A 23,330-nucleotide genomic window follows, 5' to 3' on the forward strand; every position below is an offset into this window, starting at 1 on the left:
TTGTTGTTGTTGGTTGCTCCCAATGCTCGAGGTCCCACTGCTTCGTCTAATTTGCAACAACGGGTAGAAAGGGAAGAAATCAGTGAAGAGGATGAAGATGAGAAGGATGAAGAGAATGAGGGAATGACGGAATCCCCAAGTTCCCCGAGGGTTCCCCAAGTCTCAGTCACCCTCCGTCCCCAAACTCCCTCCCCTGCAGCTCATCGAAATATACAGAGAACCCCTCTTGCAGAACATACCAGACAAGGTAGAAGGAATCAGGGAGAGCCTCAGCTAATAGCTCCCTTACGGGAAGCAATGGGACCCCAAGGAGGAAAGGAGTGGCTCCACTGATAACCCACTTTTTGATTCAAGGAATTTTACAGGAATGTGAATCTGAATATAACACTCCTATTTTTCCTGTAAGTAAGCCTAATGGTAAATATAGGCTAGTGCAAGATTTAAGGGCCATAAATGAAATTGTAAAGGACATTCACCCAGTGGTTGCTAACCCTTACACTCTGTTAACATCTGTGTCGGAAAGGTTTAAATGGTTTACAGTAACTGATTTGAAAGATGCCTTCTTCTGCATCCCGCTGGCATTACCAAGTAGGAAGTATTTGAATGGGAACATCCAAATTCGGGAAGGAAGAAACAACTGACATGGACACGGCTTCCGCAGGGTTTCAAAAACAGCCCCACTACTTTCGGAAATCAATTAGCCAAAGAGTTGGAGGAATGGAAGACCGAACAGGTAAGAGAATCTCCATTCTCTGATGTGATTTTGCAGTATGTGGATGATATTCTGTTGGCAACTGAGGAAAAGGAAGTTTGCCTGAAGCTTACAATTGCCTTACTGAATATGCTGGGACAAGCAGGATATCGAGTATCTAAGGAAAAGGCCCAGCTCCTCAAAGAGAGTGTTCTTTATTTGGGATGTGAATTGGTGCAAGGTCAGAGACGATTGGGCACAAACAGAATTGAGGCAATATGTGCCATACCCCTTCCAAGGAATCATCAGGAACTGAGATCATTTTTAGGAATGGTTGGTTGGTGTAGGCTGTGGATTCTAAATTTTGGATTGTTAGCCAAACCCTTGTATGAGGCTTTGAAGGAGCCCCAATTGGAATGGAGTCCACAAAGGAAAAGAGCCTTTCAGGAGCTAAAACAAGCTCTGAAAGAAGCGCCTGCCTTAGGGTTGCCAGACTTAAATAAGGATTTTCAGCTTTATGTAAATGAAAGGCAGAATCTGGCTCTGGGAGTGTTGACCCAGAAAATAGGGTCATGGAAACGCCCAGTGGGATATTTTTCAAAACAACTGGACAATGTTAGTGCTGGTTGGCCGTCATGCTTGAGGGCAGTTACGGCCACAGTGATCCTCATACAGGAAGCCCGAAAACTGACTTTGGGAAGGAAAATGGAGGTCTTTGTGCCCCATATGGTCTTGGCTGTCCTGGAACAAAAGGGGGGTCACTGGTTATCATCCAGCAGAATGTTGCAATATCAAGCTATATTAAGAGAACAAGATGATGTGGAACTTAAGATAACTAACCATATCAACCCAGCAGAATTTCTTCGCAGCAAACAGGAAGAAGGGGAGCTGGTTCATGACTGTGTAGAAACAATTGAACAGGTGTATGCGAACCGAGCAGACCTAAAGGACACACCGTTAGAAGATTCAGACTGGGATCTCTTTACCGACGGGTCCAGCTTTGTGGAAAATGGAACCAGGTATGCGGGATATGCGGTGGTCACAGCTGCACAAGTGACTGAAGCAAAGGCTTTAGCCCCTGGGACATCTGCTCAAAAGGCAGAGATAACTGGACTTACCAGGGCATTGATTTTGAGTACCGGAAAAAAGGTAAATGTATGGACTGACTCGAAATATGCCTTTGGAGTTGTACATGTTCACGGTGCCTTGTGGAAGGAACGGGGACTGTTAAACTCACAAGGGACTATGATAAAACATAGATCGGAAGTTCTCGCCCTGTTGGATGCGGTACATAAACCAGAAAAGGCAGCAGTAATGCACATCAGGGGACATCGTAAAGAAGAAGGAAAGATATATCGAGGGAATGAACTAGCAGACATCACTGCTAAAGAAGCTGCTCGACAGGTTTGGACTCAGATGGCTTTAATACCAACCAAGGTGAGCCCTGTTTCTTGTTATATGACTCAAGAACCGAGCTGTTCTGCCGATGATGAGAAATTGGCGACATATCTGAAGGCCCAGAAGAATGCAATTGGATGGTATGTAATGACAACGGGACAAGTGGTGGCGCCCAAAAATGTTATGAAGTCCATATTAGAGACTGAACACAAGAAATGCCATTGGGGAGCGGAGGTGTTGGTAAAATTTTTGAAAAAGGAAATAATTTCCAACCAAATGTTAACGCTGGCGAAAAGGGTGAATGCCATGTGCCCAGTTTGTTTAAAGAATAATCCTATTGTAAGGAAACAGGTGCAGTTGGGAAAATTACAAATAGGACCAGAGCCTGGAGATTATTGGCAGGTCGACTTTTCAGAACTTCCAAGGGCTCAGGGACTTAAATACCTGTTGGTGTATGTGTGCACCTTTTCGGGGTGGCCAGAAGCCTTCCCTTGTAGAACAAACCAAGCGAAGGAAGTGCTGAAAACTTTGTTGAAAGAAATAATACCTAGATGTGGAGTACCACTGGGATTATCATCAGATAGAGGCCCACATTTTGTGGCAGGGATAGTTCAGGAGGTGGCTAGGACGTTAGACATTACCTGGAATTTACACACTCCGTGGAGACCCCAGTCTAGTGGTCAAGTAGAAAGGATGAACCAAACATTGAAAAATCAGATCAAAAAGATATGTCAGGAGGCCAAACTTCAGTGGCCCCAAGCTTTGCCGTTAGCGTTACTTAGGATTAAGATAAAGCCTAGGGAAAGGATAGGAGTAAGTCCGTACGAGATACTGTACGGCAAGCCTTATCATGCCACTGTGTTAAAAGGAGACACGCATGTATTGGGAGACCAGGTGATTTTTAACTATGTTATGTCACCCAACAGAGTTCTCAATGCCTTACGGGGTGCCCTTCAATGGAATCGGCCGCTCCCGCTGGAAAATCCAGTGCATGATATTCAACCGGGAGATCAGGTCTATGTGAAGAATTGGTTCACAGACCCACTGAGAGAGACATGGGACGGTCCCCATCAGGTGATCCTGACAACTTTCACAGCTGTGAAGGTAGCAGGAACCGACGCCTGGATTCACTACACTCGAGTCAAGAAGGTTCCAACCAAATGGGAAACCCAAGTAGTATCCCCAACTCGAATGATATTCTGAGCAAAACCGCATTTCTGATTATTGTGATATTAGTATTGTTGAAATTTGTACCTGTTGATGGGTTTGTACTTGTGACTATTACAGAACCGGTGGTTGCTGTCATGGAGGGGATGGATGTAAACCTGACCTGTGGAGTTACGAACGACCAGGGAGCTGGAGCTGAGGAGATGATTGTGATTTGGACACAAGGATCAAAACGATTAATGCAAGTATTGTCACTGTTTGGAATAGGGATATACAGGAAAGAGAGATCACCTTACCATTGACTAATTTAACGTTAGGAGAAGCAGGAGTATACATGTGTTTGGTGTTAATTCGGGAAAATTTTGATTATAAGCGAATAGAATTGAGAGTAGTACCTTGGTCCCCGATTCAGGAGGGAGTAGAAGTAATACCAAAAATAGCTTCAATGGATATGTGGGATGGCCCACCCTTGAGGATAAACTGCACTTTTACTTCACAAAGAGAATGTGAAGCCCCGGTTCAAGTTAAATGGTGGAAAATGGGACCTCAAGGATTGTGGGACAGGATCGAGGAAGGAATCAGTTGGTGGAATGTGGGGAACAGAGGGATAGGATGGCTGAATTATACTCAACCTCTGTTGGGTAAGGTGGATGGACAATATCTATGTGTAGTTGTATGTGGACCCTACTCTAATTATGGAAAAAGAAATGTGCAGGGCCGACCTCATTTGAATCAAGGAATTAGGGCCACACAAGGGGTGTATCAGGCCAACGAAGGGAAAATAGTTATTTTAACATGTAAAGTGAATCCTAGAATGAGTTTTTCAGATTTTGGGTGGTGGTTTGGAGATAGCAGTATACAGCCTGGAAGGAAATATCGGATAGAGAAGAGGTTAGGCGGCACCACAGAATTAATAATAAGTGATGTGCAGTCAGATGATGAAGGGATGTATTGGTGTTGGATAGCCAAAGATGCGTGGTGGGCCCACTCTAGGATGTTAGTATCATTAATTAGAGGCAAATATAGCCGAAGGAGAATACGGGATCTAGGAAATGGGACAATAAACTTCCATCGAGATGAAGGACAGGAAAACTTAGTGGTTGGGTTGATTAGAGATTTTGGAATGGTTCAGAATGTATCTAAGATTACAGCATGTTTGCCACTACCTCAGGCTGCAGGTGAACCTATACCCTGGGGAATTATTCCAATAACAACCATGCCAGAAACCTCTGTTAATTTTACTTGGAATTGCAGGCAAGTATCAATAAAGTATGAAGAGTGGACAAATGGGTGTTTAATAAAGGGGGATTTAACGGAAAAGGAGTGTAGATCATTGCCGGGGTATTATAGATGGGTTAGAACAGGTCCTTATGGGAGAGGTGGCAATATTAAAGGTCGCTGTACAGTAGATGGTACTATTCCAATAATTGGATATTGGTGTAGTAGCACAAGAATAAAAGTTGAAAAGATTAGGAATGAAGAGATCTGCCAGAATGTTACACGACAACAATCTTTGGAAGATGAATGGGACATAGTATGGGGACCTGGTTTGTTGGAATCATATAGTTACCTAGGTCCAGTAACCTAAATAACATTGGGAGTTCCCACATTATGCCCATTTCGGAGACAATCTAAATTAGAAACGAGGATAGCTCGGAAGAAAAGGGAAATAGGTGATGATATCAAGGTAGAAGATGAGTGGCATGAACCAAGTGATGGAGTAAAATTTGGCTGGGCTTTAGAGTCTTTGTTTGCACAGGTTGCATCCTACTGTAATAGGGAAATGTTGTATAAGCTACTGGGCCAGACTGAAAGATTAGCAGCAGCCACCAAGAAAGGGTTTAAGGATATGAATTTGCAGCTACAGGCAACGAGCAGAATGACTTTGCAGAATAGAATGGCCTTAGACATGTTGCTGCTGCGGGAACATGGGGTCTGTGGTTACCTGAGCAAAAGAATTGATCACTGCTGTATCCATATTCCAAACATGACAATCGAAGTAGAAAAAGATATTTTACAATTGGAGAAGGTTGAAACCGAAGCCAAAGAAATTGAAGAAGCAGCTCAACATAATTGGATAGGAGCAATATTTGATTCATTGGGGCTCCAGGTCTCTGGGTGGATTTCCTCAGTCATCCAATATGTAATTATGTTTGTTATACTATTGATGATAATTTATATAGTTTACAAGTGTATTTTAGGAACCATTACCAGAGAAAAGCTCAACACCCGCAGATTAATGAATGCGATGACCAGAAATGGAACTGGAAATGGGTCTCCTCCTCCATCATATAAGGAAACCACTACTTGAGACACGGACAATAGAGACAGATGATGTTGAGCATCCTTGCAAGATAGAAGAATGCTCAAAAGGGGGGACTTGTTAGCATTACTGTATATGGAAAGTTAGAAGTAGTTAGGCTAAGGTCTGTATCGAGGCCTAGTGAGCAGTGTGGGATGTTGATGTAACCTAGCAGTCTAGGGAACTAGTGGGGCATGCTGAGCTTGTGCATTCTTGCTTAAACAAGCAAAGAGATTAGTGAAGCATGCGGAACGCCAAATCTTGCCTTTCTCAAAGAAATCGTTATCTCGAATGCTGACTCGTTTGTTATCTATAGAATTTATGACTGTGCATTTAGACAAGCATGTAAGAATTAGAGTCTCAAGTAACTGCATGAAAGAGCACAATATAATCATAAATTTTAGGAAAGCTGGTAAACAGCACGTGGACCTGATGAAGTAATCATTTTTGAAAAGTATATAAACTCTGTGAAATTTTCTGTTAAGGGGGGCTCTGACTTTGGACACTAGTTCTCAAGTCCCTAGGGCCCTCAATAAAGCACCGCATGAAACGACTTCAGTTGTTTTGTGTTTTCCTTCGGGAACGGGCAACACACCCAGGAGAACAATGAGCTCCCAGTGGAACAACTGTGGCTCATATACCCCTGGTCACACCTGGCATTTAGCACCCACACTTGAGCAGGGCAGGGGTGAGCTCTGAACTTTGAACTTGCTGTCCCTCTTTTGTATTTGTTTGGGGTTTTTTATCCATTTCCTCACAATCCTTGTTTTTAAAACCTTCTTTTTACATTTGCTTTACATTTTCTTTCTTTGATGCCTTTCAAATATTCCTTCTCTCAGTGTACTCATTCCTTTGACTTTCTCTGAAAACATTTTAGACTCAAGAAAGGCAGCAGAAAAGGAGCAAGGCAGAAAGGCAGCAGAAAAGGAGCAAGCAGAAAGGCAGCAGAAAAGGAGCAAGGCAGGAAGGCAGCAGAAAAGGAGCAAGGCAGGAAGGCAGCAGAAAAGGAGCAAGGCAGGAAGGCAGCAGAAAAGGAGCAAGCAGAAAGGCAGCAGAAAAGGAGCAAGCAGAAAGGCAGCAGAAAAGGAGCAAGGCAGGAAGGCAGCAGAAAAGGAGCAAGGCAGGAAGGCAGCAGAAAAGTGGCAAGGCAGAAAGGAAGCAGAAAAGTGGCAAGGCAGAAAGGCAGCAGAAAAGAAACAAGGCAGAAAGGCAGGAGAAGGGGAGAAAAGTTGAAGTAAAGGAGAAAAGCAGAAAAGGAGAAAAACTGAAAAGCAGAAGAATAGGAGAAATGCAAAAGTAAAGTAGAGCCTGTGTTATCAGCCTTGTGATGAAAGAGGATCCCCATCCCAGGGATTGGGGAGTGGGACCTACCATTGGCTGCCCAGGGTTCTTCAGGGCTCTCCCAGCAGACAGTCACTGCGGCCGCTTCTCCTGGGGCACAGGACGACGGCGGCTGCTCAGCCAGACGGCCGCTTCCCCGGCAGCTGCCACACGGGTCTCATCCCGGAGAAGGGCTCTTGGTGCAGGAGGCAGCACTCCAGCGGGCTGGCCACACGGCAGAGGAGGAAAGCAGCAGCTCCTGAACGCCCTGGGCTGTCTTCAATATCCAGGCTGGAAACGGGAAAGATGGACCCTGCTGAAACAAAGAGAGAGACGGCGAGTTCAGCGGGAATGCAGGAAGGAAACTGGATGCCCAGGGGGCCTCGAGGAAAGTGCAGCAGCAGTAGCAATGGGCACAGGGGGCTTGGAAAGAGAGGCTGGAGAACAGAGGCACCGAGACAAGGAGGATGCAAAGACGGCACCTTTTCAGAACACGGGCAGGGATAACGACAAGGCAGCCAACGGGGCCGGGGAAGACAGTCAAAGAAGCAAGGCTCCTAAGGCAGGCCAAGACACAGCCACCAACACACCCAGCAAAGACATTACAACGAGGGTGAGAAAGAACATTTTAAGAGGCAGGGAGTTTCGCAAAATAAAGCCAAAGAAACAGGGAGAGCCAACTACAGCAACGCAGCTGAGCAGAGAGCCTTCAGAAAGCCAGCTGCCGAGGACAGTCGCTGCAGCACAGAACCCAGCAGGGCAGCATGGCAGCCTGAGAGAGAGAGAGAGGGAGAGAAAACACACTTCCAAAGCGACAGGGAGCGAGGAGATTAAAAGGGAAAAGAATAAAGAAAGGCTGAAGAAGAAACACTCAGGGTAGGGAGAGGACAAGAGTGACTGAGAGGCAGAGAACAAAAAGGAGGGAGCGTGTAGGGCAGCAGGTGAAGGAAAGCCATGTGAGAGAAACACAACGAGACAGAAGCAAGAGGACGCGGGGACGTTGCCAGTACCTGCTGCGCCGTCGCTGAGCTCAGGGGCCGCCCGTCCCTCGGAGCCGGGCACAGGGGGCTCCTGCAGAGAAGCGCCGAGGCTCAGGAAGCTGCCGCCGCTCATGCCGCGTCCCGCAGCGCCTTTCCCTCCTCCGTGCTCTGTGCTGCCGGGGACTGGCTCTGCCACCGCTCGCCCCCAGACAAGGGCGAACAAAAGCCCGGCTGATGGGCAAAAGCAGACATACAGGAAGGAAAGGCCTGAGAAAGTTAGAAAGACACAATTCACTGTAGACTAACACCATGATAAGAAAGCTCAGCTCACTGGAGCTCGAACTGCTCGTTAGTAAGGGCCTTGAAGACCCAATTGTCCAGATAACAGTAACTAACATTGTCAACCCAGCATCTTTCCTTAGTGGACTTACAGGGGAACCACTGACTCACGATTGCCTGGAAACCATTGAAGCAGTCTACTCCAGCTGACCAGAGCTGAAGGAACAACTGCTGGAGGATGCTGAGGACACATGGTATATAGCTTCATCAAAAATGGACAAAAAAGGACCCTTTAGGGGCCAAACACAGAGAGACTGGTGTATTGGGGACAGGATTGGAGGTCCTAAAGGGAGTTGATTCAGAAATACTAATGAACAGATTGGCCACTGCAAACAGTGATCTGATAAGGTTACAAGCAGCTTTGCAATATTCTCTGTCAGCATTAGGAACTAACAAGTGGCTTTTATCAAAAGGGTTACCAAGGTGGGAAAAAGTGGAAAAGCAATTCGGTACGGTCCAGACAACGGTACGGACAATGTCTCTTTGGCCCTCAGTTGCATACAGGCGCAATTATGGATGCAGTCGGTAGCCGCCCTAATTATACGAGAGGGTGGTGAAGGCAGTTTCCCCACTGAAATCCGGAAGGTGGTTTGGAACAGTGCCACAGACATAGAGAAGGAGCTTCAATCTTGGGGGACTCTGCTAAATGTTACCTATGACCCCATCACTGACACGGGCACGGCATTTGTGTTGACTAACGTGGGCACCGATAGCGCACGCCAAGTGGCAAGCTGTAAATTTGGAGACTTGCATTACTCGAAAGCAACAAGGACTCGTCTGTGAAAATAGCACACTCGATGCCCAAGACATCTGCCTCGACACCGAGCAAAGCACCTGTCACTTGGAGATCCATCCGCATGCTGACCAGAAGACTGTAATTGTATATATTGGCCAAGGTTGGGTGTGTTTAAGGACTGCTTGCACATCTCTAGTAGTAGATAAGATAATCATGGAGAGTAAGAATCATTCTCATTTCTGGATTTGTAACCCTGTTCAGATTGTTGGGTGTGACTTTTCTTGTTTGGCACCGGTCGTATCTGACCAACTGATAAAATCAAATTATCCAATGCTTCCCAAATTATCACCTGTACCTATTGCAATGACTCTTACGCTGGTGACACAACTAAAGAAACATCAGGATTTGATCAAAATTTTAAACGAGGTCCAACAAAAAAAAACAAAAAAAAGGAGGAAAGACCCCGCTAACAGTTCACTATGACACCGGGGGAATAACCAGGGTACCGAAACGAGTAAGAGAAGACACAAACAAGCATTGTTGGGATGTGCTGTTTGGATGGTCCCCCACTGTGACTGGCATCCTAAATAAGATGTGTCACCCCATTATAGGCCTTTTCATACTAATCTCAGTTAGCTTTGTTTTCTCTGCTGAGCTGCTTATTTGGAATTGGAGAAGGCAACGACAACTAACAATTTTGTCTTCCATGTCTAGTGCCCATGAAAATGCGTTAAAAGGTGAGCTACAAGTGAATCGCTTTCCAATTCCCCTTCCAGAGGTACAAATGCATTTGGCAAATGAATTTGCCCATATTAAAGGACAGCGGGGAACTGATGGGCAAAAGCAGACATACAGAAGGGAAAGGCCTGAGAAAGTTAGAAAGACGCAATTGACTGTAAACTAACACCATGATAAGAAACCTCAGCTTGCTGGAATTCAAAGTGCTCCTTAGTAAAGGCCTTGAAGGCCCTGAATGCTGATAACTAAGAAGCTGGTGTGCAGACAGCTGCAGATAAGAAGGACTTGGAACGTGAAAAACAGACTCGTTTGCAGCCTGCTCCGTGGCATGGAAATGTACCAGAGACACTGCGCAAGCGTAAACTGGAAGAGGACTTATTACAGCGGGAAGCGGGGATAGGTGACGCCTATGGAACAGGCGCTTATGCCATCTTCCTGACGCCTACCACAGGAGTAGAAAAGGACCGAGGCAGAAAGGGAGCAGAAAAGGAGCAAGATAGAAAGACAGTAAAAAAGGAACAAGGCAGAAAGGCAGCAGAAGAGGAACAAGGCAGAAAGGCAGGAGAAAGGGAGAAAGGGAGAAAGACAGTAAAAAAGGAACAAGGCAGAAAGGCAGCAGAAAAGGAACAAGGCAGAAAGGCAGTAGAAAAGGAACAAGGCGGAGTAGCAAAAGCATCAATTACATTATGTACTGGGCTTCATCAGCCCCAGCTGGACCTCAACCAGCCCCCTGCAACAGGCCAGTGACCAACAGAGGCCCGTGAGGATGTGGAGAGGCTGGGGCAGAGCGTGACCCGCGGGACTGAGGGGAGGGTGATGGCCCTGGGAAGGGACATGGCTGCTGGGGGCTGTTGTGTTGTCCTCCAGAACTTGTCAGTGTCATGACCTGCAAACACCAAAGGTACTGGGCTGAGGTGGATGGAGAAGGGGCTGAAGGACAGAGCCCAGGGGGTGGAGATCAGTGGCAAAGAGTGGGGCTGAAGGCCTGTGGCCAGTGGAGTTCCACAGGGATGGGTTCTGGGGCCAGTCTGATTCAACATCTTCATCAAGGAACTAGCTGAGGGGACAGAGGGACCCTCAGCAAGTTTCCTGATGGCACTGTTAGCAATCATCATAAACAAGTTAGAGATAGTTTGGCTAAGGCTTGAATTTAGGCCTAGTGCATTGTTGGAGTGTTTTATGTTTATGTAATTATGTAACCTATTAACTTTGAAACTGGTAGGGCATGCTGAACTTGTGGAAACGATAAATGAAGCATGTAGAGCATAATCTGCTGTTCCTAGGACTGTTATCTTGGATGAATACTTGTTTGTTAATTTATGACCATGTGTCTAGACAAAATGTAAGATTTATAGTTAAAAGAAATTACATGAAAGTGTACAATGTAATAATAAACCCTAAGAAAACTAGCAAACAGCACGTAGGTACGATGAAGCAATCATCTTCTGAAAAGTATATAAACCCTGTGAAAATCTCTGTTAAGGGGGGCTCTGACTTTGGACAGTAGTCCTCAGGTCCCTAGGGCCCTCAATAAAGCACCGCATGAAACGACCTCGGTTGTTTTGTGTTTTCCTTCGGGAACGGGCAGCAAGATTGCCTTGCCCCATCAGGCCTAACATTATACCCCGGGATCCATGTCCATGCTCCCTTAACCATTCCTCCACAGATGCTCATTACGGTTGTTTTACTGATGGATCCTGCCGCGGGGTAGGAAATCACCGTAAGTGGGAAGCTGCTGTGTGGAGTCCCACACGACAAGTCGGTGAGGCCACCGATTCCCTCATCCAGATCACTAACAAAGGTGTTCAAGAGGAGTGCCCCCCGTCCTGAGCCCCGGGGACAGCACTTGTGACACCAACTGGATTGGCCTCTGTTGACCATGACTCTTTGGGCTCAACCACGCTTCTGGCTCATCTTTATTTGCCGCCCACCAGCACTTGCCGGGTCCCTGTCCCACAGCTGCTCTCCAGCAGGTCACCCCCAGCCTGGGCTGATACTGGGCTTGTTCCTCCCCAGCTGCAGGCCCCTGCCCTTGCGCCTGGGGCCCCTCAGGGGGTTGCTCTTCACCCCCCAGCATGGGCCCCACCAGAGAATCGGCAGCTGTGACATCACAGAGCCCGGCGCCACACTCAGTGCTGCCGCCTGCACCAGTGGCACTTGCTCAGCGAGTGGCAGACGCGGAGCTGCCCGGCGCTGCTGCAGCGGGAAACATGGAACTGATCGAGGTTTGCGTGCTGATCCTCGGGACTCTGATCTTGCTGCTGTCACAGATGCCGCAGTGGAGCGAAAGTGAGTGGGACGACAGCGAGGAGCTGGATTGGAGCTGAGCAGGGGAGCGGGGGACGGGGCTGTGCTGGGTCTGGGTCCTGCTTTAGCTCTGGCTGGCTGAGGGTGCGCAGCAAAGCTGTTCACAGCATCACACAACGGTGAGGGTTGGAAGGGACCTTGATCTATTCCGGCCCCCCTTGCCAAAGCAGGTTCATGTCGATCAGAGGCCACAGGAACATGTCCAAGTGAGTTTTGAAGGTGACCCGAGCAGGAGCCTCCACAACCTCCCTGGGCAGCCTGGGCCGGGGCTCCCTCAGCACAACAGGGAAATAGGATTTGCTTATGTTTAAATGGAAACACCTCCTCAGCTGCACAGGGGACACTTCCAGCAGCCACCACCGTACCCCTGCTACAAAAAGCAGTCCACACAAACCCACTGCAATGAAAAGAGAAGAGCTTTTCTCTTTACCCACCCAGATTCTGCTGAGCTGGGGGAGCTCTGGGAAGGGGGAGCAGGGCCATAGGGACGTGGCATCAGGCATCAGGATTCCCTGCAGCCCTGAGAGTGCAGCTCGGCAGCTCCTGTCAGCCCAGCTGAGCCCGCTGGGTGCTGCCTGCCCCATGCTTCTGCTCTCCCACAGGCTACCTGCTGATTGTGAGCTTGCTGACCTTCCACATGGGCTACATGTACGGCCCACTGAAGAAAAAACGCAGCATCCATCTCATCTGGGGCCTGCAGCTCCTGGGGCTGCCGCTGCTATATGCAGCCAACCAGATCCATCCTGTTGCCTTGGCTGTGGTGCTGATTCCAGTGTGCATCAAGATCATCAATTACATCAGGTACCGGGCTTCTGCTGCCCACAGGTGAAGACTGTCAGCACCCAGGCTCCTGCTTGCCAGCCATTATCAGGCCTGGATGAGCTGTTGGGTGGAGTCTGTGTCACACACCTGGGGCACGTTTGGTGGGGTCTGGTAAGAGGTTGTGTTCCTGTGTCCCTGGGACAGTGCAGGAGAGTGTCGTACTCCTGCTCAGGACTGGCAGTCTCCCTCAGGAGCGATGAGCAGAGGCCAGAGGGACGTTCTCAGCTCCTCTAGCCGCCAGCTCTGACCCACTGCCCCGGCTGGGTGGGCACTGACTGGGGCCCTTCTGCTGGCAGGAGAGGGAGGAGCATTTGGGCTCAGCCGAGCCCCTGTCACATGCTGACCCAAGAGGAATATCAAATGAAGGGCGAGGTGGAGACACGCAGGGCACTCGAGGAGCTTCGAAAGTACTGCCAAAGCCCAGAGGTCAATGTCCAGACTATAATGAGACGCCTCCGCTCTCCAGAGAGGTAACGTTTCGTGGCCCTGTGCACAAGGGTGTTCGGCACTTCTGCTTCTGAAAGGCTGAGGTTGCTGTGCTGTCCCTTCTGGCTTTGCAGATGGGGAGAGGGGGGCCCAGAAGGTGGGGGGTGTGTGGAAGCTGGGTTTGCCAGGGGGGAAGGGCAGATACTGCTTGGTCCCGGCCCTGAAACGCTCCTCCCTGTGTGCCGGGGCCTGGCATGACGCAGTTTGTGTCTTCTCCCAGCTTTGCTGCCTTTCTGCGTGGTGCCTCTCACCTCTCTCGCAATGAGGTCATTCGCCATGAGCAGGAGTACGGCCGTGGCAGCAGCTTCCCTGAGGAGCAGCACTTAGGAGGAGAAATCCAACCACAGCAGTCAGGGGAGTGACCTGACCCAGAGCCCTGCAGGAGACCGGCTGTGCTCAGCTGGCCCAGACCTCACCTCGCCACTGCTGGGGCTTTCGCTGCATGTTTGTTTCCATTCCAGGTTTCACTCCCCTGTTGATGCTTTTTCCTGACTGTTCAGGAGCTCCTGGTTCTCCGTTCTTTCATCCCTGTAGTTTGTTACAGACTGTAGTTTTAATAAAGATTTGGTTTGGTAGCTCATGAGACAATCTGTAATTCAATGAGTAGGACAAATAGTCCAAAAGACCAATGAAACCACAAGCAAAGAGGGGACTCTGAGCCCCGAGCAAACAACCAAATAAGGCAGTGGATGTTGGACCTTGGAGGAGGGGAGAGAGCAGAATAGCCTGAAGCTTTAATCTCTACTGGTTCCCCTCCCTGCTGAGGATCAATACCAACAGCGCAATCTGCCACTGTTGGAGCAGTGCAAGCTATATTCAGTCAAAGATGTAGAGAATCTAGGTAATGCACGTGCAGAGCCGTACACGGGCAAAATAGTACAACCAACAGGGCTGACTCAAAGCCACCCTTCCTTTGCTAGCTACTTCCTTCTATGCTGCTTCTGCCCCTGTGATCACCCAGGGCCCAACTGAGTACCTTGCAGCATCTGTTTCTGATAAGTGGAAGTAGCTTGCCAGCTGCATTAACTTGTCCCTACCATCTTTATTCAGGCTGGCTGGTCCAAGCCACATTTGTGCTTTCAGTTCCCCCCTTTTTCTTTTTGGACCAGCCAGCCTTCAGCAACACATTTCAAAATTAAAGGTACATGAAGAAAACAGAACTATTTTTACCCATGGCCATGAGTTTACAACAAAAGGTCAAGAACAGCTACCTGACTGAACAATGCAACACAGAAATCCATAAACTCAAAATGAACGTAATCTGATGTGTGTTGCTAGGAGCGACGCACACTGGTGAGAAGGGATGAGTTCTCTGTGCTTCCACTGAGGTTTGTTTTCTGAATGTAGTTTTGGACTTTTCTTCCACTTCTTTCGCATGCTGATCTGTGAGCAGGAAATATCTCTTCATCTGTAGAAAACACACCAGTTTTGCTTTCAAGTTTCCATTGGCCGTCTTGTTAAGTTCTTCAGTTCTTTTAATATGATACAGGTAGCTGGAGGAATTTACAGCAGCATATGTGGTGCCACAGTTGAGAGGGTTTACATTTTAACAGGGTGATGGATTGAGGGTGGATCAATTGGTTCTTTCCTCAAGATTGTTTTTTCCATTGCTCTTACAGTCATTAAGTCCTTTGGCTTGATGTGGCTTGATCCATTTTGCCCGAATCCACCGGGGACCTTGATCTGTAATGACACAAGCACAGCCTGTTCCCCACGTTAACAGATCTGCAGGCCCTTGCCACTCTCCAGGAGTGGGATTCTTATACCAGACTTTAGATTTGACCTTCCTTGGAGGTCTTCATGACCAGCCTGGACATGTTCCTATGCAACCTGATCTAAGTGAACCTGCTTCTGCAAGGGGTTTGGACTAGATAATCTCGAAAAGTCCCTTCCTTCCATTGTGTGATTCTCTACTTTAACAGTCTCACATGTGAGAATCTCCTGGAAGGAAAGAAACATCTGCCTTGAATCTTCCCTATTCAAGCACATCAGAATCTCTGCCCAACCATGTCTCGCCACATGGCTCGGTACCCACGCTCTTACCTCAGCCCTCACTGCAGCTTGGAATATTCTGCACATGCAACTCAGAAGCCTCCAAACCCCACTTCAGAGCACACATCCAGGAGAAGAATGAGCTCCCAGTGGAGGAGCTGTGGCTCATATACCCCTGGTCACACCTGGCATTTAGCACCCACACTTCAGCAGGGCAGGGGTGAGCTCTGAACTTTGAACTTGCTGTCCCTCTTTTGTATTTGTGTGGGGTTTTTTATCCATTTCCTCACCCTCCTCGTTTTTAAAACCTTCTTTTTACATTTGCTTTACATTTTCTTTCTTTGATACCTTTCAAATATTCTTTCTCTCAGTGTACTCATTGCTTTGACTCTCTCTGAAAACATTTTAGACTCAAGAAAGGTAGTAGAAAGAGAGCAAGGCAGAAAGGAAGCAGAAAAGTGGCAAGGCAGAAAGGCAGCAGAAAAGGAGCAAGGCAGAAAGGCAGGAGAAGGGGAGAAAAATTGAAGTAAAGGAGAAAAGCAGAAAAGGAGAAAAACTGAAAAGCAGAAGAATACGAGAAATGCAAAAATAAAGTAGAGCCTGTGAGAGAAACCTTGAGATGAAAGAGGATCCCCATCCCAGGGAGGGGGGAGTGGGACCTACCATTGGCTGCCCAGGGTTCTTCAGGGCTCTCCCAGCAGACAGTCACTGCGGCCGCTTCTCCTGGGGCACAGGACGACGGCGGCTGCTCAGCCAGACGGCCGCTTCCCCGGCAGCTGCCACACGGGTCTCATCCCGGAGAAGGGCTCTTGGTGCAGGAGGCAGCACTCCAGCGGGCTGGCCACTCGGCAGAGGAGGAAAGCAGCAGCTCCTGAACGCCCTGGGCTGTCTTCAATATCCAGGCTGGAAATGGGAAAGATGGACCCCGCTCAAACAAAGAGAGAGACGGCGAGTTCAGCGGGAATGCAGGAAGGAAACTGGATGCCCAGGGGGCCTCGAGGAAAGTGCAGCAGCAGAAGCAATGGGCACAGGGGGCTTGGAAAGAGAGGCTGGAGAACAGAGGCACCGAGACAAGGAGGATGCAAAGACGGCACCTTTTCAGAACACGGGCAGGGATAACGACAAGGCAGCCAACGGGGCCGGGGAAGACAGTCAAAGAAGCAAGGCTCCTAAGGCAGGCCAAGACACAGCCACCAACACACCCAGCAAAGACAGTACAATGAGGGGTAAGAAAGAACATTTTAAGAGGGAGGGAGTTTGGCAAAATAAAGCCAAAGAAACAGGGAGAGCCAACTACAGCAACGCAGCTGAGCAGAGAGCCTTCAGAAAGCCAGGCTGCCGAGGAGAGTCGCTGCAGCACAGAACCCAGCAGGGCAGCATGGCAGCCTGAGAGAGAGAGAGAGGGAGAGAAAACACACTTCCAAAGTGACAGGGAGCAAGGAGATTAAGAGGGAAAAGAATAAAGAAAGGCTGAAGAAGAAACACTCAGGGTAGGGAGAGGACAAGAGTGACTGAGAGGCAGAGAACAAAAAGGAGGGAGCGTGTAGGGCAGCAGGTGAAGAAAAGCCATGTGAGGGAAACACAACGAGACAGAAGCAAGAGGACGCGGGGACGTTGCCAGTACCTGCTGCGCCGTCGCTGAGCTCAGGGGCCGCCCGTCCCTCGGAGCCGGGCACAGGGGGCTCCTGCAGAGAAGCGCCGAGGCTCAGGAAGCTGCCGCCGTTCATGCCACGTCCCGCAGCACCTTTCCCTCCTCCGTGCTCTGTGCTGCCGGGGACTGGCTCTGCCACCGCTCGCCCCCAGACAAGGGCGGACAAAAGCCCGGCTGATGGGCAAAAGCAGACATACAGGAAGGAAAGGCCTGAGAAAGTTAGAAAGACACAATTCACTGTAGACTAACACCATGATAAGAAAGCTCAGCTCACTGGAGCTCGAACTGCTCGTTAGTAAGGGCCTTGAAGACCCAATTGTCCAGAAAACAGTAACTAACATTGTCAACCCAGCATCTTTCCTTAGTGGACTTACAGGGGAACCACTGACTCACGATTGCCTGGAAACCATTGAAGCAGTCTACTCCAGCTGACCAGAGCTGAAGGAACAACTGCTGGAGGATGCTGAGGACACACGGTATACAGCTTCATCAAAAGTGGACAGCGCAACGCAGGATACGCAGTGACCACTATAGACAAGGTAATAGAGTCTGGGGCCCTCGCCTCAGGCACCTCTGCACAACAGGCTGAAATAATAGCTTTAACTCGAGCATTAGAGCTTGCTAAAGACAGGAAGATTCCAAATATGCCTTTGGAGTGGTTGACGCCCATGGAGCGATCTGGAGAGAAAGAGGACTCTTATCCACCCAAGGGAAGCACATAAAACATGCAGAGGAAATTCTCAAACTCTTAGAAGCTGTACAGTTACCAAAGCAAGTAGCGATTATGCACTGCAAAGCTCACCACAAGGGAACAAGTGCACAAGAGGCAGGCGATTCCATGGCAGACCGGGAAGCAAAGAGAGCAGCTGAAAAAGGCACAGCAGAGATACAGTCTGTGATTCCAGGTGGAAAAATCCGAATCAACCAGCTTCCTAACTGTCTGAAAGAAGACCAGAAATTGATTCAGGATTTAGGGGGAGAAACAGAGGAAAATGGTTGGGCTACAACACCACAAGGGAAAGTAGTGATGCCTAGTACATGACTTTGGGCTATAATCATGGCTGAACACAGAAAGTCTCACTGGGGAGTCGAAGCCCTGTATAAGTATCTGAGCAAACACATTGTTGCCCGTAACTTGTACACAACCATCAAACAAGTAACACAACAATGTGAGATTTATTTACAGAATAACCCACAGGGAAGCTGGAAAATGGAGCTAGGGCAGATAGGGAAGGGTAATTTCCCTGGACAGTGGTGGCAAATTGACTTTTCACAACTTCCAAGAAAAGGGGGTTTCCGATATCTACTTGTACTAACTGATACCTTTTCAGGATGGCCAGAAGCATTCCCTTGCCGAACAAACAAGGCTAGAGAGGTAACTAAGGCTTTACTGCATGAGGTAATACCAAGATTTGGGGTCCCAGCAGTAATATCCTCAGACAGAGGCCCTCCTTTTGTGGCCAAAATGACCCAACAAATCAGTGTTGTTCTGGGGATAGACTGGCAGTCGCACACTCCCTACAGACCCCAAGCAAGTGGCCAGGTGGAGAAGATGAAGCACCTTCCTAAATTACAGACTGTAAAACTGGGCCAAGAAGCTGGACCAGCCTGGCCTCAGTCACTACCTCTAGCCTTGCTGCAAGTAAGAACCAAACCAAGGGCTGAGGAGGGATTAAGTCCCTTTGAGATACTGTACGGAAGACCCTATTCAGTCCAAGCAGGAACATCAACACAAGTTGGTGCCGAGGTGTTAACTGACTATGGAATAAGCTTACAAAAACAACTCAGAAAAGTAGAAAAACTGGTTTTGGGGACCCGTGCTCATGGCCTGTACATAACATAGAACCAGGTGATTATGTAGATGTCAGATCTCTGTCAGACTCAGCCCTGGAGCTGAAATGGGAAGGACCATTCCAGGTTCTGTTGATGACACACACAGCTGTTAAGATACAGCAACAGACATCATGGATACACCATACCAGAGTAAAGAAAGCTCACAAGCAGTGTTGGGAGGTAACAGAGACTGGACCCTTAAGACTCCGACCCCGGCAAAAGTCCTCACAATCTTAAGAGCAGACCTTTAAAATTATTAATGAAGAGTTTGAGCTTTTAATATGTTTTAGTATCTTCTCCCTCGCTTGCAACAGAGAGCCTAAGGACTGGCCTTGGAATCATGCTCAGAAGAGCCATACTGTGATGAAGGGAAAGGTGGATCCAAGAACAAGGCTGGCTACGGTGGTTTCTCACGGGAATGAGGTATACCAGGAAAGTCAGTGGCACAGAGGTAATGGGGACGAGATGACCCGGTTATGGGCAAAAATGGGGAATGAGATAACAGTGGGATGCCAAGCGTATCACCAGGATGATGAGACGGTGATGACATCTTCAAATGAACTTGGAGAAGCGTGCCTAGAGAGACCCGAGTGCTGGTTTAATTTTAAGCGAACTGAACCAGCCCTGGTCACCTGCTGATGGCAAGGATTGGAAGGTCGGGCACTGCACGATAAAGTCAAAATTGACCTGAGGTTAGAGCTAAAGACCTTTGAGATTGGGCCATACATGATCAAGAATATAGGTCAATAACAAATGTTGTTTAACCCAGAGTGGTCTCTTAAACGTGTTGAAATGCTAATGAGCATCAGTGTTTCTGGCATTCAGCCAGCATGCTCTCCCTTCCTGAAAACATCATTTGAGGGCTGGACAACTTGGCTGCAGAAACAAGGGCCCTTTAGGGGCCAAACGCAGAGAGACTGGTGTATTGGGGACAGGATTGGAGGTCCTAAAGGGAGTTGATTCAGAAATACTAATGAACAGATTGGCCACTGCAAACAGTGATCTGATAAGGTTACAAACAGCTTTGCAATATTCTCTGTCAGCATTAGGAACTAACAAGTGGCTTTTATCAAAAGGGTTACCAAGGTGGGAAAAAGTGGAAAAGCAATTCGGTACGGTCCAGACAACGGTACGGACAATGTCTCTTTGGCCTTCAGTTGCATACAGGCGCAATTATGGATGCAGTCGGTAGCCGCCCTAATTATACGAGAGGGTGGTGAAGGCAGTTTCCCCACTGAAATCCGGAAGGTGGTTTGGAACAGTGCCACAGACATAGAGAAGGAGCTTCAATCTTGGGGGACTCTGCTAAATGTTACCTATGACCCCATCACTGACACGGGCACGGCATTTGTGTTGACTAACGTGGGCACCGATAGCGCACGCCAAGTGGCAAGCTGTAAATTTGGAGACTTGCATTACTCGAAAGCAACAAGGACTCGTCTGTGAAAATAGCACACTCGATGCCCAAGACATCTGCCTCGACACCGAGCAAAGCACCTGTCACTTGGAGATCCATCCGCATGCTGACCAGAAGACTGTAATTGTATATATTGGCCAAGGTTGGGTGTGTTTAAGGACTGCTTGCACATCTCTAGTAGTAGATAAGATAATCATGGAGAGTAAGAATCATTCTCATTTCTGGATTTGTAACCCTGTTCAGATTGTTGGGTGTGACTTTTCTTGTTTGGCACCGGTCGTATCTGACCAACTGATAAAATCAAATTATCCAATGCTTCCCAAATTATCACCTGTACCTATTGCAATGACTCTTACGCTGGTGACACAACTAAAGAAACATCAGGATTTGATCAAAATTTTAAACGAGGTCCAACAAAAAAAAACCAAAAAAAAGGAGGAAAGACCCCGCTAACAGTTCACTATGACACCAGGGGAATAACCAGGGTACCGAAACGAGTAAGAGAAGACACAAACAAGCATTGTTGGGATGTGCTGTTTGGACGGTCCCCCACTGTGACTGGCATCCTAAATAAGATGTGTCACCCCATTATAGGCCTTTTCATACTAGTCTCAGTTAGCTTTGTTTTCTCTGCTGAGCTGCTTATTTGGAATTGGAGAAGGCAACGACAACTAACAATTTTGTCTTCCATGTCTAGTGCCCATGAAAATGCGTTAAAAGGTGAGCTACAAGTGAATCGCTTTCCAATTCCCCTTCCAGAGGTACAAATGCATTTGGCAAATGAATTTGCCCATATTAAAGGGCAGCGGGGAACTGATGGGCAAAAGCAGACATACAGAAGGGAAAGGCCTGAGAAAGTTAGAAAGACGCAATTGACTGTAAACTAACACCATGATAAGAAACCTCAGCTTGCTGGAATTCAAAGTGCTCCTTAGTAAAGGCCTTGAAGGCCCTGAATGCTGATAACTAAGAAGCTGGTGTGCAGACAGCTGCAGATAAGAAGGACTTGGAACGTGAAAAACAGACTCGTTTGTAGCCTGCTCCGTGGCATGGAAATGTACCAGAGACACTGCGCAAGCGTAAACTGGAAGAGGACTTATTACAGCGGGAAGCGGGGATAGGTGACGCCTATGGAACAGGCGCTTATGCCATCTTCCTGACGCCTACCACAGGAGTAGAAAAGGACCGAGGCAGAAAGGGAGCAGAAAAGGAGCAAGATAGAAAGACAGTAAAAAAGGAACAAGGCAGAAAGGCAGCAGAAGAGGAACAAGGCAGAAAGGCAGGAGAAAGGGAGAAAGGGAGAAAGACAGTAAAAAAGGAACAAGGCAGAAAGGCAGCAGAAAAGGAACAAGGCAGAAAGGCAGTAGAAAAGGAACAAGGCAGAGTAGCAAAAGCATCAATTACATTATGTACTGGGCTTCATCAATTACTGCCCCATGCTTCTGCTCTCCCACAGGCTACCTGCTGTTTGTGAGCTTGGTGACCTTCCACATGGGCTACATGTACGGCCCACTGGAAATGAGCGCAGCATCCATCTCATCTGGGGCCTGCAGCTCCTGGGGCTGCCGCTGCTATATGCAGCCAACCAGATCCATCCTCTTGCCTTGGCTGTGATGCTGATTCCAATCTGCATCAAGATCATCAATTACATCATGTACTGGGCTTCTGCTGCCCAAAGGTGAGGACTGTCAGCACCCAGGCTCACTCCTGCTTGCCAGCCATTATCAGGCCTGGATGAGCTGTTGGATGGAGTCTGTGTCACACACCTGGGGCACGTTTGGTGGGGTCTGGGGAGAGATTGTGTCCCTGTGTCCCTGAGACAGTGCAGGAGAGTGCCCTGCTCCTGCTCAGGGCTGGCAGTCTCCCTCAGGAGTGATGAGCAGAGGCCGGAGGGACGTTCTCAGCTCCTCTAGCCGCCAGCTCTGACCCGCTGCCCCGGCTGGGCGGGCACTGACTGGGGCCCTTCTGCTGGCAGGAGAGGGAGGAGCATTTGGGCTCAGCCGAGCCCCTGTCACCTGCTGACCCAAGAGGAATATCAAATGCAGGGCGAGGTGGAGACACGCAGGGCAGTCAAAGAGCTTCGAAAGTACTGCCAAAGCCCAGAGATCAATGTCCAGGCTATAAGGAGACGCCTCCGCTCTCCAGAGAGGTAACGTTTCCTGGCCCTGCGTTCGGGTTGGCCGGCACTTCTACTTCTGTAAGGCTGAGGTTGCTGTGCTGTTCCTTCTGGCTTTGCAGATGGGGAGAGGGGGGCCCAGAAGGTGGGGGGTGTGTGGAAGCCAGGTTTACCAGGGGGAAAGGGCAGATACCGCTTGGTCCCAGCTCTGAAACGCTCCTCCCCGTGTGCCGGGGCCTGGCATGATGCTGGTTTGTGTTTTCTCCCAGCTTTGCTGCCTTTCTGCGTGGTGCCTCTCACCTCACTCGCTACGAGGTCATTCGCCACGAGCAGGAGTACGGCCGTGGCAGCAGCTGCCCTGAGGAGCAGCACTTAGGAGGAGAAATCCAAGCACAGCAATCAGGTGAGTGACCTGACCCACAGCCCCGCAGGAGACCGGCTGTGCTCAGCTGGCCCAGACCTCACCTCGCCACTGCTGGGGCTTTCGCTGCATGTTTGTTTCCCTTCCAGGTTTCACTCCCCTGTTGATGCTTTTTCCTGACTGTTGAGGAGCCCCTGGTTCTCTGCTCTTTCATCCCTGTAATTTGTTACAGACTGTTTGTAGTTTTAATAAAGATTTGGTTTGGTAGCTCATGAGACAATCTGTAATTGGCCTGTGGCTTGATCCATGAGTAGGACATGCAATCTCTTTACTGGATCTCCACTGCAACCCGCTCCCCCTGGTACTAAGCCAAAAGCTGCTCCTTGCTAAACCAGAACATTGTAGCACGCCGGAACTGCCCCATAGCCCCTCCTGATACCCTGTAACCACCTCTGGCACTCCAAAGCTGCCCCATAGCCACTCGATACCCCATCACCACCTCTGGCACTCTATAGCTGACCTATAGCCACTCCCAGTGCCCCGTAACTACTTCTGGCATCCTATAGCTGCCCCATATCCACCGCTGGCCACCACTAAGTGGCCCGAAACCTCTCATAACCCCCCATTACCCTTCCCAATAACTCCCAGTGGCCTGTAGCATCCACCTCAGTAAC

General features: G+C 48.7%; 1 protein-coding gene and 1 long non-coding RNA gene across 13 annotated transcripts in view; one reads left to right on the plus strand and one right to left on the minus strand.

Annotated features, from left to right (window-relative positions):
• The window catches only part of LOC133627975 (uncharacterized), an 85,023-nt gene that overhangs the window by 4,160 nt on the left and 57,533 nt on the right, over nt 1-23,330 (minus strand). For 10 of the 12 annotated variants that reach the window (XR_009820457.1, XR_009820458.1, XR_009820453.1 and 7 more), the window contains 3 exons: nt 15,942-16,181; nt 7,889-8,125; nt 6,930-7,194 (listed from right to left, as the gene is read on the minus strand). This is a non-coding gene — a long non-coding RNA (uncharacterized LOC133627975). The remainder of the gene's footprint in view (nt 1-6,929; nt 7,195-7,888; nt 8,126-15,941; nt 16,182-23,330) is intronic. The other 2 variants (XR_009820461.1, XR_009820455.1) reach the window with 2 other exon arrangements.
• On the plus strand, nt 21,279-22,936 carry LOC133627972 (nuclear envelope integral membrane protein 1-like). The gene is made up of 4 exons (XM_062015628.1): nt 21,279-21,857; nt 22,155-22,328; nt 22,565-22,698; nt 22,806-22,936. Exons 1-4 carry the CDS (start codon nt 21,616-21,618, stop codon nt 22,841-22,843), a joined length of 588 nt encoding a protein of 195 aa, XP_061871612.1. The 5' UTR covers nt 21,279-21,615; the 3' UTR covers nt 22,844-22,936.

Source organism: Colius striatus, chromosome 26 (genome assembly GCF_028858725.1).
Source record: "Colius striatus isolate bColStr4 chromosome 26, bColStr4.1.hap1, whole genome shotgun sequence".
Classification (NCBI taxonomy): Eukaryota; Metazoa; Chordata; class Aves; order Coliiformes; family Coliidae; genus Colius; species Colius striatus.